The sequence below is a fragment of the Cornus florida genome, unplaced genomic scaffold, assembly GCF_030987335.1.
Source record: "Cornus florida cultivar Cherokee Brave unplaced genomic scaffold, ASM3098733v1 CherokeeBrave_3.0.0_Hap2_Chr11, whole genome shotgun sequence".
NCBI classification, from domain to species: Eukaryota; Viridiplantae; Streptophyta; class Magnoliopsida; order Cornales; family Cornaceae; genus Cornus; species Cornus florida.
Window position 1 is genome coordinate 136,387,328 of NW_026775581.1, and position 15,300 is coordinate 136,402,627.

Sequence of the window (15,300 nt, forward strand, 5' to 3'; positions counted from 1 at the left end):
AATTTGACTTTAAAGTTGACAGGCGAATACAACTATTGAATGGTTCAAATATAAATAGCTAGAGGACACTCATAAAGGTCCCGACTTAAAACACCTTCTTTCAATTATGTAGTATTACATTTTTATTGCATTTCTTTTTATGTACACTTAGTTTAGAACAGATTTGTTATAGTAATTTAGTTGTAATCAAATCTTATATCTTCTATTGTTGTACAAAAATGTTGGTATAGATATAAATGCGTATACTATAATGTATTTTACACAACGACGCATTCTTTAATTTATTTTCATTCAAAGTTGTGTAAAGTTCTCGTTCTAGAGCTATTTTGAATCCAACATAAGAAGGGACATTCTATTTTCCTGACCTTGCTTGATTGGAAATTAACCAATTAATCATTGTGAATAACTGAATTCAAGGTTAGGAATTCAGTTATTAAATTCTAAATTTCTTAATTCAAGACAATATTTATATACTATTTTTTTAAAGGTTTAATAACAAACTTATACACTCACTTTGATTGTATAGAATTTACACTCTAAACTTTTAAAATGAGGAAAAATCCGTAAATTACATATAATAACAATTTTATACGTTGAAGGTTTAAAATTGACACGAACTTTGAAATGTTTTGAAGTTAGAAATCATGTCAACACCATTAAATTCATTAATTGCCCTTGGCAGAATTCTATTTTTTTATCAATGGTTTTCAGATGCACATATTAATTCATATAACCAACCATTGACAAACTCGCATCTTTAGACAGCAATGTGTCACGAAGTGATTCTTAAGACGCTTGGAGGATGGAAGACACGCATACTGGTTGACAAAGAGCAGAGTTTGACCGTGAATGGTTTCAGGGAAGGGGTGTGCAGGAACACAGGATGGTACCTCTTCAGAATTCAGGCAGGTCGACTCGATTGGGTGCGAGGAGCTTGTCGCTGGTCGTGGACTTGACTATGAAGAAGGGAGTTGGCCATCCCTGCACAAACTGGTCTGGAGCTGGAGCCATTCTCCTGATGAGACTAGGGCAGGTTGAAACCACTCAGCATGTATCCTTAGGAGGGCAGGTTGTGGTGGCTGACCAAGGCGCTTGCGCGAGCTAAAGTAACGCCTTGGTGCCGCACGGGCCGTGTCGCTGCGCCAAATATCTAGGCCCGTGACAAATGGTATCAGAACAGGACTTGGGGTAAAAGACGGTGGGGTGCCCCCTTGTCGGTCCGGGAGGGGTCAGAGAATGAAGACGGTGCACTTAAGTTGCGTCGATGAGGATGAATCAATGCAGTTGGGGAGAGAGCCTCCATCTCCCCAGGAAGAGGAGTCCGTTGAAGTTGCGCACTGGAGGGCCGGAGGGCCGCGCGCACCAAAGTTCTTGCTTAGTCCTTGGGTGATGCAAACCATGGTGAAGGGCGAGCATCAAGTCGGCAGGAGGCCCTTGCTTGCTCGAGATGTCGCGGAGGCAGCATGACGGAGAAGAATCACGTCCTTGAGGAGTGGACGTTCCCTTGGTCCGAGGCCTATCATTGGGCGAGTGCAGTGCAGGGAGCTGCACAAGGAAGCGATGGTGGGAAGGCGAGCATACCGCTTAGAGGCAGACTTTGGAACGGAGTGGACGTAGTGGTGAAGCGCCGCATTGCGACGAGGGCATCGCAGGATTTGGGTGGGGGAGAGTGTCACGAAGTGATTCCTAAGACGCTTGGAGGATGGAAGACACGCATGCTGGTTGGCAAAGAACAGAGTTTGACTGGAAATGGTTTGCAGGGAAGGGGCGTGCAGGAGCATAGGATGGTACCTCTTCAGAGTTCAGGCAAGTCGACTCGATTAGGTGCGAGGAGCTTGTCGCTGGTCGTAAACTTGACTATGAATAAGGGAGTTGGTCATCCCTGCACAAACTGGTCGGGAGCTGGAGCCGTTCCCCTGATGAGACCAAGGCAGGTCGAAATCAGTCAACATATATCCTTGGGAGGGCAGGTCGTGGTGGCTGATCAAGGTACTTGCGCGAGCTGAAGCAACGCTTTGGTGCCGCACGGGCCGTGCCGCTACGCCAAATCTCTAAGTCCGTGACATATGGCTCCACATAAGCCCTAAATAACATCCTTGGTTTCAATCAAAAACACATTGGTATTAGTCGTTGTACTCTCAAGCCTCAACAAATGTTACATATTAACTTGATTTTTTTAATTTATTTTTTGGCTTTTAAAATTTGAAAGTTGAGGATATATTTGTTTTCTTGGTACACTTTGAATATTTGACAACTGTACGGCATGGAATAACAATTCTTGAATTTTTTTGTACTTGTCCTAAAGGAGAGAATTATTATATAAATATTTTATACAAAACAATGGGACCCTTTTAGCTTTCATCATTTTCAAGAATAAATTTGACAATGCTTATTTATTAGTCATATATATATATATAAACTATTTATAAATAAGACTATTATTATGGGTTTTCATTTACAAATCTCGTTACCCTTTCTCAATCTAGTTATCATTTTATTAATTTATTGGCCCCATGATAATGGCTTCTACCATACTTATGATGACAACTGCGCAACAAAAATATGATAATGTCCCTTCTTAAATCTTTCAAGAGTGTTTTTAGTTACATAAAAATAAATAGTGAAAGTAAAAATAATAAGAAAATAAAATCTTCTAACATGTAATTCATTAGTATGAATTTGTTTTTGAAGAAAGTTACAAAAATAAAAATTATAATTTGAAATGCATTAATTTTATAAGTAAAATAAAGGATATTATTGTAACGTTTCACAACTTAGATGAAAATTAATACGTAGTAGCAAAAAAGTGGAAGTTAAAAAAAGTAAAATGAATAAAAAAAACAACTAAATAAAATCTTCCAACATGCAATTTATTAGTATGAATTTTTTTAAAGAAAGTTATAAAAAAAATTATTATTTGAAATGCCAAAAATTTATAAGTAAATAGAGGGTATTATTGTAAATTTAACAAAAATTCAAATTTTTTCTATATATTTTGCAAAAAATGAAAAAAAAAAGTTTGAGAAATAGAAAAAAAAATTAGGATATGTACAATTTCATCCGATTTTAGTTTGAATCAAAACGTTATTTTTTTTTTAATTATTTGTTTGATTAAGTATTTTTAGGGTGGGTATGATTTGACTTTTACTTAAACCTAAATTCCAGTATAGGCTAAAACCAAATCCGTAAAATGTTATTGCATTTTGGGTTAACTTCAGTTACACCCCCTGTGTTGACGACGGCGAGGATCCGGTCGGCATATTCGAGGCCTGGGTCGCCCTCGCTGGCTTGGATCACGAAATTTCTTGCTGTCGATGAGGTCGCGAAAATAGAGAATTTCTGAGTTTCATAACCTCCATCCCATCGTTTCTTCAAATCCGACCCACAACAATTCAATTTAACTCATTAATTCAACCATTCTCATCAATATATCATTGAAATAATCTAATAAAATCATCTATTCAACCATATGTATCCATCAAGCTCGCGGATCTGATTGAGAGCATACTCGGTCTGGTACTCATTTGTTGGTATTGGTTGTCTGAATTCAACGAAGAATAGGGAAAAACTCGTCGATGATTATTGCAGCTTCGTCCACTTCAATTTATACCCTCAACGATTTTGGTATTAAAAGTTGTACGTTTGACTAAAGCTCACTGGACCGTAGCCTACTAAAATTGAAGTTCGTCGAAACTAAAGCTCACAGTTAGGTTGATGTATCTCCGTTTTCTTCCTAGTCTCTCAAGCTTTATGCTTATATCAGTAGGTCACTGAAACTTTGACATTGAGTCGTTGAGACTCTAAACTGAACTGCAAAGCAATGAGTCTAATTTTGTAACCTGACTTCGCTATTGAGATATGAGGGATGATAGAAAATTAGCTGACTGTTTGGTTCAACATATAAAACTAATCTTGGTGGGAGTTATAAAATTTGTTATTTGGTCAAGTGTATATAGGAAAATGATAAAAGAGTAAATTAGTTATTACGTTTATTTATTGTTTTTATAAACGTGGGAAAGTCCCCTTGAAAAATTGGACAAATAACAAGGGTGTAACTGAAAGTTAACCCTTACATTTTTATCATTCGGTGTTAAATTTTATTTTATTTTTTTATCATTCAATCTATATTTCATTTCCAGATTTTGTGTGCATAATGACAAATCCCAACTAAATCAAGTGGGCCCATTACAAAGTCTGATAAAGAGAAACATTTTAGAGAGAGAGAGAGAAGACCGGACCAGGCTAACCTGTCCAGTTCGTTTTCCTTTGCCCTGAATTTTCTCTAGTAAATCCTCTCTGTATTTCTCGCCATCCAAACAAATAAAAACGCCTCCGTTTATGGTGTTCCTCTGTATAAATTATTCCAAAGAACAGTGATTTGCAAGAAACACACGTATTGCTCATGGATTCTCGTGTTTTTCTCTCACTTTCTCTCTGTTTCCTCTTCTTATTACCTGATCTCTCCCATTCTGCTATTCGGTTTCCAAGATGGCTCGGAGATAAGAAAACGTATCTCCATCTTTCTCTATCTCTCTCTCTATTTATACACCTATATACATATATATATATATAGAAACACATGTTTATACGCCATTAAAGATAATAGATGACATCTGTTTTTTTCCTTTTTTTCTCAGACAAGGATCTGTGATCAGATTGCCGACTGGTCCTTCAAATTCTCCTGTTGATCCTACTCGAGTCACCCAACTATCGTGGCGTCCCAGGTGATATTTTGTCTCCTCTAACACACATAATTTGTTTTGTAATGCTTATCGAGCTTTTTTATGTTGTTCATGTCTTGATTGGTGTCGTGTGGAATTATACAGGGCTTTCATCTATAGGAAATTTTTAACAGATGAGGAGTGTGATCATCTCATCATTCTGGTTAGGTTTTATTTCTTATCTATATATTGCTTCTTTTTCTTTTTGTTTTGTTTTGTTTTTTTTTTTTGTTTTAGAGTTCCTTTTTATTGATTTAACAGAACTCATGCTCTGTTATGAAATGAAGTGTTAGATTTTTCATAATCAACCCAATAGGGAAAAAAATTCTACTCAATTGTGCCTAAAACAGTAAAAATGTTAAGTAGCCCTTAAACAATCACTAAAATGTGAAACTCAAAATTGTATTTCATGTATTGTCTCTCTGTTTTTTCAACCGAACAGAGGTATTTCATTCCTTTAGTAGTTATTGCATCTTTTTCCATCATTTAGAATTTGAATTGATTGAATTTGGGAGCTTAGGCCAAGGATAAGCTAGAGAAGTCCATGGTTGCCGACAATGAATCAGGCAAGAGTATAGCGAGTGAGGTTCGTACGAGTTCTGGCATGTTTCTTAGGAAGGCTCAGGTTAGTGAAACTTCCTCTCTATCTTCAATTGCTAATGATATTCAATGATGATATATTGCCAACTACTTTCATTCAGTCATAATTTATTAATTTTTATTGCACTAATTCTTTTATCATGTTGGAGATTGATGCAGATAATATGTGAAAGCATAAGTTATTCACATTGTTACATACAAATTTTATGCTACACAAATGATTGATTGACTGTTTCGTAGAATGATAATTGTATTTGTGTTGTCCTGATTGCTATTGATCCCAATTACATAGAGTATTCTTTTAACAAATCAAATCATCTATAAGATATTATTGTATTCTCAATACCCGGAAAACATAATTTATCTATTGACTCGGTTTTATATGTTTATTAAGATCTGTTACGTTTGCAAAGCAATCAGCGAGTACAATTAGTTACATAGACAATGGGAAAGATCTCAATTCAAAAACATATAATAATAATAATAATAATAATAATAATAAATTTTCAAAAATTGAAATTAACTAATGGGATAGGAAACCTAGTCAGAATAGAAGTATGATCAATATGATGTTATGAAATGAACCAACCTTTCCTCATTTGTGTTTGAACCCCTTTCTTGAGTCACTCATTCTGTTAAAACAGTGCCTGAATTATTTTTGGCCTTGTTTGGATCTATCCCAGTTTGAACCACCCATTTGTGAACCACACAGAATCAATTGCACAAATATTATTTCTGTTTAGTTATTTTAGGGCCGCAATAGCCTTATCTGCCCTTGTTGTGCTTGTGATCTCATCATCAGTCCCAAGATGAAGAAAGGAGCAATTCTTAGATTGGTGGATGATCAGCTGATTCAGCTTAAACTTGTAAGCAGTTATTCTGACCTGCTTTGTTGCTCATGATAGAAGTATTAACCTGACTTACCAGAAAAAGTAAAAATAAAGAACAAAAAGTGGAAGACCATTTTGTATGTCCCAAAGCTAGATACCAGTGAAATGTTGCGCAGTAGCATTATGAATTTATTATTACCAAGGCATGCCATATGTGTTTTTTTATTTCCCGTCTCAGGATCCAACCATAACTACTGAGACATGAAGGTATATATATTTACTCGGATGTTCATTGAGGCCTATGCTTTTGGAAAATTGCTGGCGGTATTAAAACTCAAGAGTTAGCTGCTCTATAATTAAAATGGGGACTTGGGAACTGGAGGGGTGCTGTTATGAAATAAGAATCGAATAGGAGTTTATGAGAACAAGAGAGAAAAAAATAAATGACAAGAAAATAAAATAGCACACACACAAATGATACAAAGATTTACGTGGTTCGGCTATGCCTACGTCCATTGGGAGAAAATAGAATAATATTTTACTATGGACATAAAGAGATACAAAACAAAGTGGCTCACACCCAAAACCCAAATAAACCCAAGCCCTCACTCTCTAATTGATATCGATACAAACTTACTCAATTGATTTCGGATGCCTTACACCATGAGGAGCACAGGCTATTTATAGCCAAAATGGGTCACCAAAAATACTTGCTCAACAAGTATTACAAGTACTGAGCTTGCTGACATCTTCCAACTTGCTGACCACGCAAATATACTTGTTGATCACACACCTTGAATGGTCCAACACGGCAAGACTAAGGCTTGTAATTGAATCCACAGTCATTTGACTGGTGGAGGCTTGGTTGTCCCCACAAGATGGTTATCAAGATGCTGATGTAATGGGTGATGCACTACACTTGCTGAGTGATGCAAGTTTGGCAACATCAATTTTTAAGCCACAGTATTCAACAAATCTCCACCTTGGCGAAAAATTTAAATGAGCCACTGTATCTCTGCTAAACAAATTGTCTTCTCCACAAAGCTCCTAAGGGCAATTTTAACAAATCTCCACCTTGGCGAAAAATTCAAATGAGCCACTGTATCTCTGCTAAACAAATTGTCTTCTCCACAAAGCCCCTAAGGGCAATTTTAACATTTGAGAATACTAACCAAGTCCAAGCAATGCTTGAACTTGAGAGCCGGAATGGACTTTGTCATCATATCCGCCGAATTTTCAGCTATGCCAATTTTCTTCAATGTAGTAATTCCTTCTAATAAGACATCCCGAATAAAATGATTTCTGACATCAAGGTGTTTGGTTCTTTCGTGATATATTTGATTTTTGGTCAAATGTATAGCACTCTGACTGTCACAATAAATAAAAGTTGAGCTCTGTTTCAAACCCAAATCACTAACCAAACCTCTCAGCCAAATGGTGTCCTTCACTGCTTTGGTGGTCGCCATATATTCTGTTTCTGTAGTAGATAGAGCAACTGTAGATTGCAAAGCTATTTTCCAACTAACTGCACAACCTGAGACAGTAAAGACGTATCATGTCAGAGATCTTCTTCTCACTAAATCACCAGCGTAGTCGAAGTCCACAAAACCAACAACGCTGCCAAAATCATCACTGCTCTTCTGAAAAACTAAACCAATATCTATAGTACCTCTCAAATACCGAAGAATCCACTTCACCGCATGCCAATGCTCTTTCCCTGGGTTTTCCATATATCTACAACACTAATTGCATGTGAAATATCAGGGCGAGTGCAAAACCATTGCATACATCAAGCTACCAACTGCACTGGCATACTGTGGCTCAAAAATTTAGGTTGCCAAACTTGCACCACACAGCAAGTGTAGTGCATCACCCATTACATCAGCATCTTGATAACCATCTTGTGGGGACAACCAAGCCTCCATCAATCAAATGAATGTGGATTCAATTACAAGCTTTTAGTCTTGCCATGTTGGACCATTCATGGTATGTGATCAGCAAGTATATTTGCATGGTCAGCAAGTTGAAAGATGTCAGCAAGCTCAGTACTTAAAATACTTGCTCGGCAAGTATTTTTGGTGACCCATTTTGGCTATAAATAGCCTGTGCTCCTCATGGTGTAAGGCATTCGAAATCAATTGAATAAGTTTGTATCAATAGCAATTAGAGAGTGAGAGCTTGGGTTTATTTGTGTTTTGGGTGTGAGCCACTTTGTTTTGTATCTCTTTATTTTCATAGTGAAATATTGTTCTGTTTTGTCCCCGTGGACGTAGGTATAACCGAACCACGTAAATCTTTTTCTCATTTGTGTGTGTGCTATTTTATTTTCTTGTCATTTATTTTTTCTCTCCTGTTCTCATAAACTCCTATTCGATCCTTATTTCATACCATGTGCTAAATGGTTGTTGCTGTCACTTAGGTTTTATGGATGTCCACATGCTTCTCTGTTTTATGGATGTATACATGCTTTGCGTATTGAGCTTTTATGGTCTTAACTCACTTACATGGAGCACATTTAAGAAAGAGGTGAACCCATTTGGATTTTGGTATGTAAGCGCTAATTTTATGATGAGAATTTTATTCTAAATTGGAGATGAACCCGGCGAAAAGTTTGATCATTGCTTTCCCATATGCCCGAAATATTAGACTTAAATTATTCCAAGGAATTTTGCCTTCATAACTATGTATCCCTCCATAACATAGTAAGTGTATGCAGGGTGGCTTCTCCCTTTTAGGCTTTCTAAAATTATTGATCTTTTTCCCCATTTTATAGTTGGAAGTTAAAATCTGTTGCAAACTGGTTACTGAAAATTAGTGCAGAGTGAAACTAAAGACACAAAATGACTTTACTGATTTCTGTCCAACATTTGTGTAGGGTTGAATATAGATCAGGGATAACTATATATATATATATATATTATTCTTTTGAATGCGAGTATGAGGTGCCTAGAATTTTGTAAATGCTAAATGTAGATTTCATTTTAATCAGTTAGAAATTGGCTAAATGAATTGCTTCAATTTATTTTGAAATGTTAGGATGTATTTCTAATACAAAATACTAAAATATGAAAGACTGTTTTGGCAACACACAATCTGCATAAATTGTCCATTTTTTGCCAAATCATTCAATCCATTTTTGAAAAGTCAGGATGTGTTTCTATCATGATGTTGAAATTGTCAAAATGATAAAAAGGTGAATGACTGATTTGTCGACATGAAACCTGTTATCTGTTGATAAATTGTCTTTGGTCCTGTTAGAAAACAATTTATGGTCCAGTTAGAAATATTATCAGCTCCATCACTGCAGCAATTTGAAGTCAACATTGAGGATGCATTGGTCAAATAAATTAGGCTTTGTCATAGTTACTTTTCTTTTCCTGCAGCAATTTTGATAGTTAGGGCAGGGGAAAATTAAATTAGTAAAATAATTGTAAATGATGTTGTCATGCAACAGTTTTACTGTGTTCCATCCTAAATGGCTTTACGTAAATAAATAAATAAAAATAAAAATCTTAGTAGCTTTAGGTGTCACATTCATATTTTGGTGGGTAACGTGGGTTTATGGTTCAGCTGCAACAGATAGGGCATAATTGTAGGATGATGGATCTGTACTACTAATAGTAGTAGCAGCAGTAGCACTATTAGTGATGGTGGTGGTGTGGTAGTGCCAGTTTCTTTGATTCAAGAGAAAATGAAGTTTGTTATTGGTGCCTGCTATATAAAAGCATTGAGGATAACGATTGAAATTCGCCACTATTGTTAACAGAAGATAATTTCATGTGATGTTTTGATCATCTGGATCATGAAGGACTAAGGCTGTTAATTGTAATTCGAACATCCTCGGTCTTGAAAGTGTGCAAAATGATTAGCTTTCAGGAGTACAGTTCTTTCTCAGTCCTCTTAGAAATAAAATAAACCCTCTCCGATTTTTTAGTTTTTATTTTTTGCTTCTCTTTATTGCCCTGGGGAGGAAGGGCATTTTACCCTGTACCTTATATTCTTTGCAACGATTGAGAATTTAGAATGGATGATAGCTCTTTGTATATATTGTTGCTCACTTGCTGTATAGATTGTTGAGAGGTGTTTGAGAAGGTGCTTTGGTCTTTAGCATTTGGTGCGGTGAGCTTTGCCACCTTATTCGCAGCATAAAAGTTTTGTCCAAAAATATTGGCAACTATCTGCACATTGTGAATTGTCATCATATTCCCTGGACAGGTTTTATAGAATGCAAGCATAAAAGTTTTGACCAAAAATGTTGGCAACAATCTGCACATTTTGAACTGTCATCACATTCCCTGGACAGGTTTCATATAGAATGCACCACCTTGGTTATGAAACTAATTTGAGAGATGATTCTGTTATGAATTTCACTATAATTTATCCATATTGTAAAGCTTACTTAATGTTCTTTATTTCGTCTTTACAGGATGAAGTAGTTGCTCGTATTGAGGACAGACTTGCTGCTTGGACCTTCCTTCCCATAGGTAAACTGGTAACATGCTTTGTGTTGATTTTTGGCTTCATGTCTCACTATTGTGAAAAATGTTCCTTATTTTCTCACTTAACCTGATGTTGCAATCAGAAAACGGGGAGTCGATTCAAATACTTCATTATGAGCATGGTCAAAAGTATGAGCCACATTATGATTATTTTCATGACAAAGAGAATCAAGAACTGGGGGGTCACAGGGTTGTCACTGTACTTATGTATTTGTCCGATGTTGAGAAGGGTGGAGAAACTGTCTTTCCCGATTCAGAGGTATCTGATACTTGATTCGGCCTGGTTTCATGGTGTTTTCCACTCCACAGGAGCTAACTATGAAGTTTTAATTATTTGCAGGGAAAAGAGACTCAACCAAAGGATGTCAACTTGTCTGATTGTGCTAAAAAGGGCTATTCAGGTATATTTACTTATATTTATATATGCATTTGATGGATTTGCTTCTTCATGGGTCAACTTGAGAAAATTGTTCCAGGAAAGTAATTATTCATATTATGTGGAATTATTAGTGTAACGTGTTGGAAGTGGATTTGATTCTCGATAATGCCTGTGAAGTGTTGAATCACCAAAAGTTGTCTGGACAGGTCTGGGGGCTTTAACAAAGAACAAAAGGCGGGGTAACTGAGAGGAGGATTACCCAATGGGTTTTTTTGGTAATTATGTTTAGTGATTGATGGTTCAAAATTATTTTCATCATTTTGTGTTTCTAACTACACAATTTTAATCTTTTAAGCATTCTTTTAAATACCATAAGATATGGCATGAGAGTAGGATCCAGATGGAAAATTTTATTTGTTTCTGTATTACCCATTTGAAAATTGTTTTGTACTTACATTGTGTATGATATATTTACTGTCACTAGAAGGTGGCTATGTGACTTGAACAATCCAAGTTGTGTGAAACACTGAAATCGCCCCTTTGTCTCTATCTAAATAAAGGAGTATGGATATTTTAGGACAACTATAGGAAACGCCAAGAGAAGAGTTGTTTATTTGTAGTTTGTTTCAAGCAATATGCATGTCAGTATTTACTGTATTTTCCAGTTGTCTTATTATTTTGTTTAAGTTCTTACTTGCAGTGAAACCAGAAAAGGGCGATGCTTTGCTGTTTTATAGTCTTCATACCGATGCAACTCCAGACCCAATGAGCTTGCACGGGAGCTGCCCTGTCATTGAGGGTGAGAAGTGGTCTGCAACCAAATGGATTCATGTGAGGTCTTTTGAGAAAGCATTGAAGAAACCGGCAACTGGTGGCTGCGTTGATCAGAATGCGAACTGTGGTCGGTGGGCTGCTGCTGGTGAGTGTGAAAAGAATCCTGTGTATATGGTGGGCACAGAAGATGCTACTGGATTTTGTAGGAAGAGCTGCAAGGTGTGCTCATCATAGTAGTCCTTTTTATCTGGCATTGGCATTTGGTTTTTCTTTTACAAGCCAAAAGATTACCCTTTGCTGCTTGTGTATAATAACATTGAGCTGTTTTTTATAAACCCAAGAGAGAGAAAAGTGAAAGGAGTTAATGCTGTATTGAGGCTTGAGGCATCCATGAAGTTATCATCTGGATCCAACTTTTGTAGTTACTATTGTTTTCGGACAGTTTTTAGTTGTTATTATATTGAAGCATTGATTATTCATAAAGACTCATCCCGTGTTAAATCATTCATCAAGCTGTTGCATTTGACGGATGATGCCTCATTTTACTTATTACCTTTTTCTGTGATTGTTTGACCTCGAGAAGACAGAATGCTGTGATCTATAATGAATTCACGGAAATTAGTTTATTTAATTTTGTGTACTTAATGAATGCATTAGTTTAACTTGGTTGAACAATGACATAATGAATCTATTCTGTAAGCAATAATGCTCTTTTTGGTTGGAAGGGAGGAAAATTTGATAGTAAGGAAATGATGATTAATGTGTGGATACAATTAGGAAAAATGAGTCTTTCTTTCTTGGTGTTTGGTTGGGGTGAAAAAAGATTGAGGAAAGGAAGGTGGTTGAGTGATTTGACAGTTGCACTTATGAATTGAAAAATAATATATACATATATATATATCAAAAATTCAAAATACATATCAAATATTGAGAGTTGAAATATCAAAAAGGGCCGTTTGTGAAATGTGTGCGGCAAGTACTTACAGATGGGGATCTTCACCATGAAGAAGTTAGTCAGGGTAAGCAGAGCATGTGGTAAACGGTGAGGAAGTTACTCGGGGTAAGCAAAGTGTGTGGTGAACGGAGTAGTTGGGTGCCTATAAGGTCACACATTATCAATCGGCCTTGTTTCTTGCATTACTCACACCAAGTCAATTCAAAGTTTTAGCATTATAGGAGTGATAGTATTAAGTTTAAATGAAAATAAGATGTTAAATATGTAAATTAATTTGAGTAGAGTGCGTCACGCTGACCTGATTTACAGTTAAGAGCATGTCAGTTGTGAATATTCCCATGCATAAAGAAGCCTTCCATACCAGGCACCATTGAATCAAAATCAGTTACTAGTTTAAAGCTTAACAAAAGAACTCACTCATTTTGAACCTGAATGCATTTATTAACACTCTTGGAGCAACAATGCACATGAGAGAGAGAGAGAGAGAGAGATGAAACCGTTTTGTGATTCCATGGTGATAGAATCATGCAATTGTTGTTAAATGGGAGCCAAATTACATGCTTTTCTTGCCTCCTTTCTTGTTAAATGATTCCTCTCCAAATGTACTTGTAAAAAAGGCTGTACCATTGCATCATACCATACCATACCATACCATACCATACCATTACATTTCTCTCTCTCTCACTTTCTTTCTCTAGAATTCCCTCTGACACCACCATCATTCATTCAATGGGGAGACCTCCTTGCTGTGATAAATCCAACGTAAAGAGGGGGCTTTGGACAGCAGAAGAAGATGCAAAAATACTTGCCTACGTAGCCAAACATGGAATTGGCAACTGGACTTTGGTTCCCCAAAAAGCAGGTTTTCTAAGATATTTATATACATATGTGCTTCCTTTATTCTCCTACAGCCCCCATTTTTTTTTGGATTCTCAAATTTTCTATAATAAATATATAAATAATTAAACTTTAAAAATAATAAAACTTTGGGTTAATCTAAGATGTTGAGAGAGTGAAGTAGAATAAAATATGTGTATTCTAATATGTTTGGATGATGAGTTTATGTACAGGACTTAATAGATGTGGGAAGAGCTGTAGGCTTAGGTGGACTAATTATCTGAGGCCTGACCTCAAGCATGATGACTTCACACCCCAAGAAGAACAGCTTATTCTTGAGTTTCATAAAGCTATAGGCAGCAGGTGGGTATCTCTCTATGTATGTTTATGGTTCTCCCTTTTTTCCATTTCAAAATATGGGGTGTTCTGTTATTCCTCTGTCAACATTTTATTTAATTGGGATAATTGAGCCATTTAATAGCTGTCTCATTGATCATGAACATTTTTCCTTACCGTCATGTAGATTATATTATACACCATAGTTTTAACAACCTGTTTCCTATAGCAAGCAGTTCAAGAAAAATGATTGTCTCTCTTTCTTGTACATTGTTTGTATGGTGTAGGTGGTCTCTAATTGCAAAACAATTACCTGGAAGAACAGACAATGATGTGAAGAACTACTGGAACACTAAGCTGAGGAAGAAGCTATCCAAGATGGGAATTGATCCTATAACACATAAGCCATTCTCCCAGATCCTATCCGATTACGGCAACATCAGTGTCCTCCCAAACACCAGAAATCAAATCACTTCAGTAAACAACACATCAATATCCAAATCAGAACCATCTTTAGTCTCAACAGGACTTTCAACCACCACCAACATCCCAGACAACCCCTTTGCTATGAACCAATTATGGGACAATGTGGCTCAGTTCCACCAAGTCATGAACCAAGAAATTACCATCCCACCCCATTTCTTCAATGAAATCGCCTCTTCTACTTCGTCCACGTCTTCTTCTAGTGTCACCCAACTGAGCTCACCTCAATCCCTCTCTTACCAACCATCTCACCTTCAACTCACACCTTCTTCTCCCTCTAGATGGAGTGAATTTCTTCTCGGTGACCCTTTTCTGTCCACAGATATCGCGCAACAACAAGACCATAATTGCCGCGATATACTATCATTCGCTAGTCCTACAATCAGATTACAGAATGAGGAGGCACCATCACTACCATGGAACAAGCCTGCAGGCATAGATGAAAGTGTGTTCAGCCGAGTTATTAGGCATGACAAAGCTGACACATTTTACCATGAAGGGATTAGTATTACTACTAGTGGAGGTCAGACACAGCACTGTACTGAAGAAGCAGCTTCATCTTCTCCAAACTCATTTGTGGAGGCAATCTTAGATAAACACAGTGAAATGCAAATCGAATTTCCTGTTCTTTTGGATGAATATTTTAATTTCTGACCTCTTAATTAGCTAGACTGCCTTTGTTTGTGGAGATTGCTTGGTGTAAACTTTGTGCAACATCACTACTAATTACAATAATGTAGCAATGCAGGCTTTGCTTTTGGCTCTATAACGGAAAGCTTATCAAACAAATATTATAAGTACGAGAAAAATGTAATCAATATAGCCAAAAAAGTTGCTTGTGATGCAGTTCATGGATGCATCAATCCTTAGGGGATCATGGTCCTGT

The 15,300-nt window shown here is 36.6% G+C and overlaps 2 protein-coding genes across 3 annotated transcripts; both read left to right on the forward strand.

Moving 5' to 3' along the window:
- The first annotated feature begins 4,217 nt into the window (after positions 1 to 4,217).
- LOC132287112 (probable prolyl 4-hydroxylase 7) lies at positions 4,218 to 12,286 on the forward strand. 2 transcript variants are annotated; one of them, XM_059789619.1, is made up of 9 exons: positions 4,218 to 4,509; positions 4,638 to 4,724; positions 4,827 to 4,884; positions 5,242 to 5,346; positions 10,578 to 10,635; positions 10,734 to 10,909; positions 10,991 to 11,051; positions 11,236 to 11,304; positions 11,730 to 11,863. In XM_059789619.1, the coding sequence occupies exons 1-8, from the start codon at positions 4,403 to 4,405 to the stop codon at positions 11,274 to 11,276; spliced, it is 693 nt and encodes a 230-aa protein (XP_059645602.1). In that variant the 5' UTR covers positions 4,218 to 4,402; the 3' UTR covers positions 11,277 to 11,304; positions 11,730 to 11,863. The 2 variants fall into 2 exon arrangements, with proteins under 2 accessions (XP_059645602.1, XP_059645601.1); XM_059789618.1 differs by lacking the exon at positions 11,236 to 11,304 and having other exon boundaries at positions 11,730 to 12,286.
- A 1,201-nt stretch (positions 12,287 to 13,487) lies between these two features.
- Positions 13,488 to 15,123, forward strand: LOC132285688 (transcription factor MYB35). The gene is made up of 3 exons (XM_059787879.1): positions 13,488 to 13,620; positions 13,829 to 13,958; positions 14,219 to 15,123. The coding sequence occupies exons 1-3, from the start codon at positions 13,488 to 13,490 to the stop codon at positions 15,066 to 15,068; spliced, it is 1,113 nt and encodes a 370-aa protein (XP_059643862.1). The 3' UTR covers positions 15,069 to 15,123.
- The last annotated feature ends 177 nt before the right edge of the window (positions 15,124 to 15,300 follow it).

Excerpts from the sequence above, each read along its gene's own strand:
- LOC132287112 (XM_059789618.1), top strand. The coding sequence starts at position 4,403 with ATGGATTCTCGTGTTTTTCTCTCACTTTCTCTCTGTTTCCTCTTCTTA. Across the intron at positions 5,347-10,577 it reads TGTTTCTTAGGAAGGCTCAG|GATGAAGTAGTTGCTCGTAT; the intron begins GTTAGTGAAACT and ends TCGTCTTTACAG. Across the intron at positions 10,636-10,733 it reads TTGGACCTTCCTTCCCATAG|AAAACGGGGAGTCGATTCAA; the intron begins GTAAACTGGTAA and ends TGTTGCAATCAG.
- LOC132285688 (XM_059787879.1), top strand. The coding sequence starts at position 13,488 with ATGGGGAGACCTCCTTGCTGTGATAAATCCAACGTAAAGAGGGGGCTT. Across the intron at positions 13,621-13,828 it reads TTTGGTTCCCCAAAAAGCAG|GACTTAATAGATGTGGGAAG; the intron begins GTTTTCTAAGAT and ends GTTTATGTACAG. Across the intron at positions 13,959-14,218 it reads CATAAAGCTATAGGCAGCAG|GTGGTCTCTAATTGCAAAAC; the intron begins GTGGGTATCTCT and ends TGTATGGTGTAG.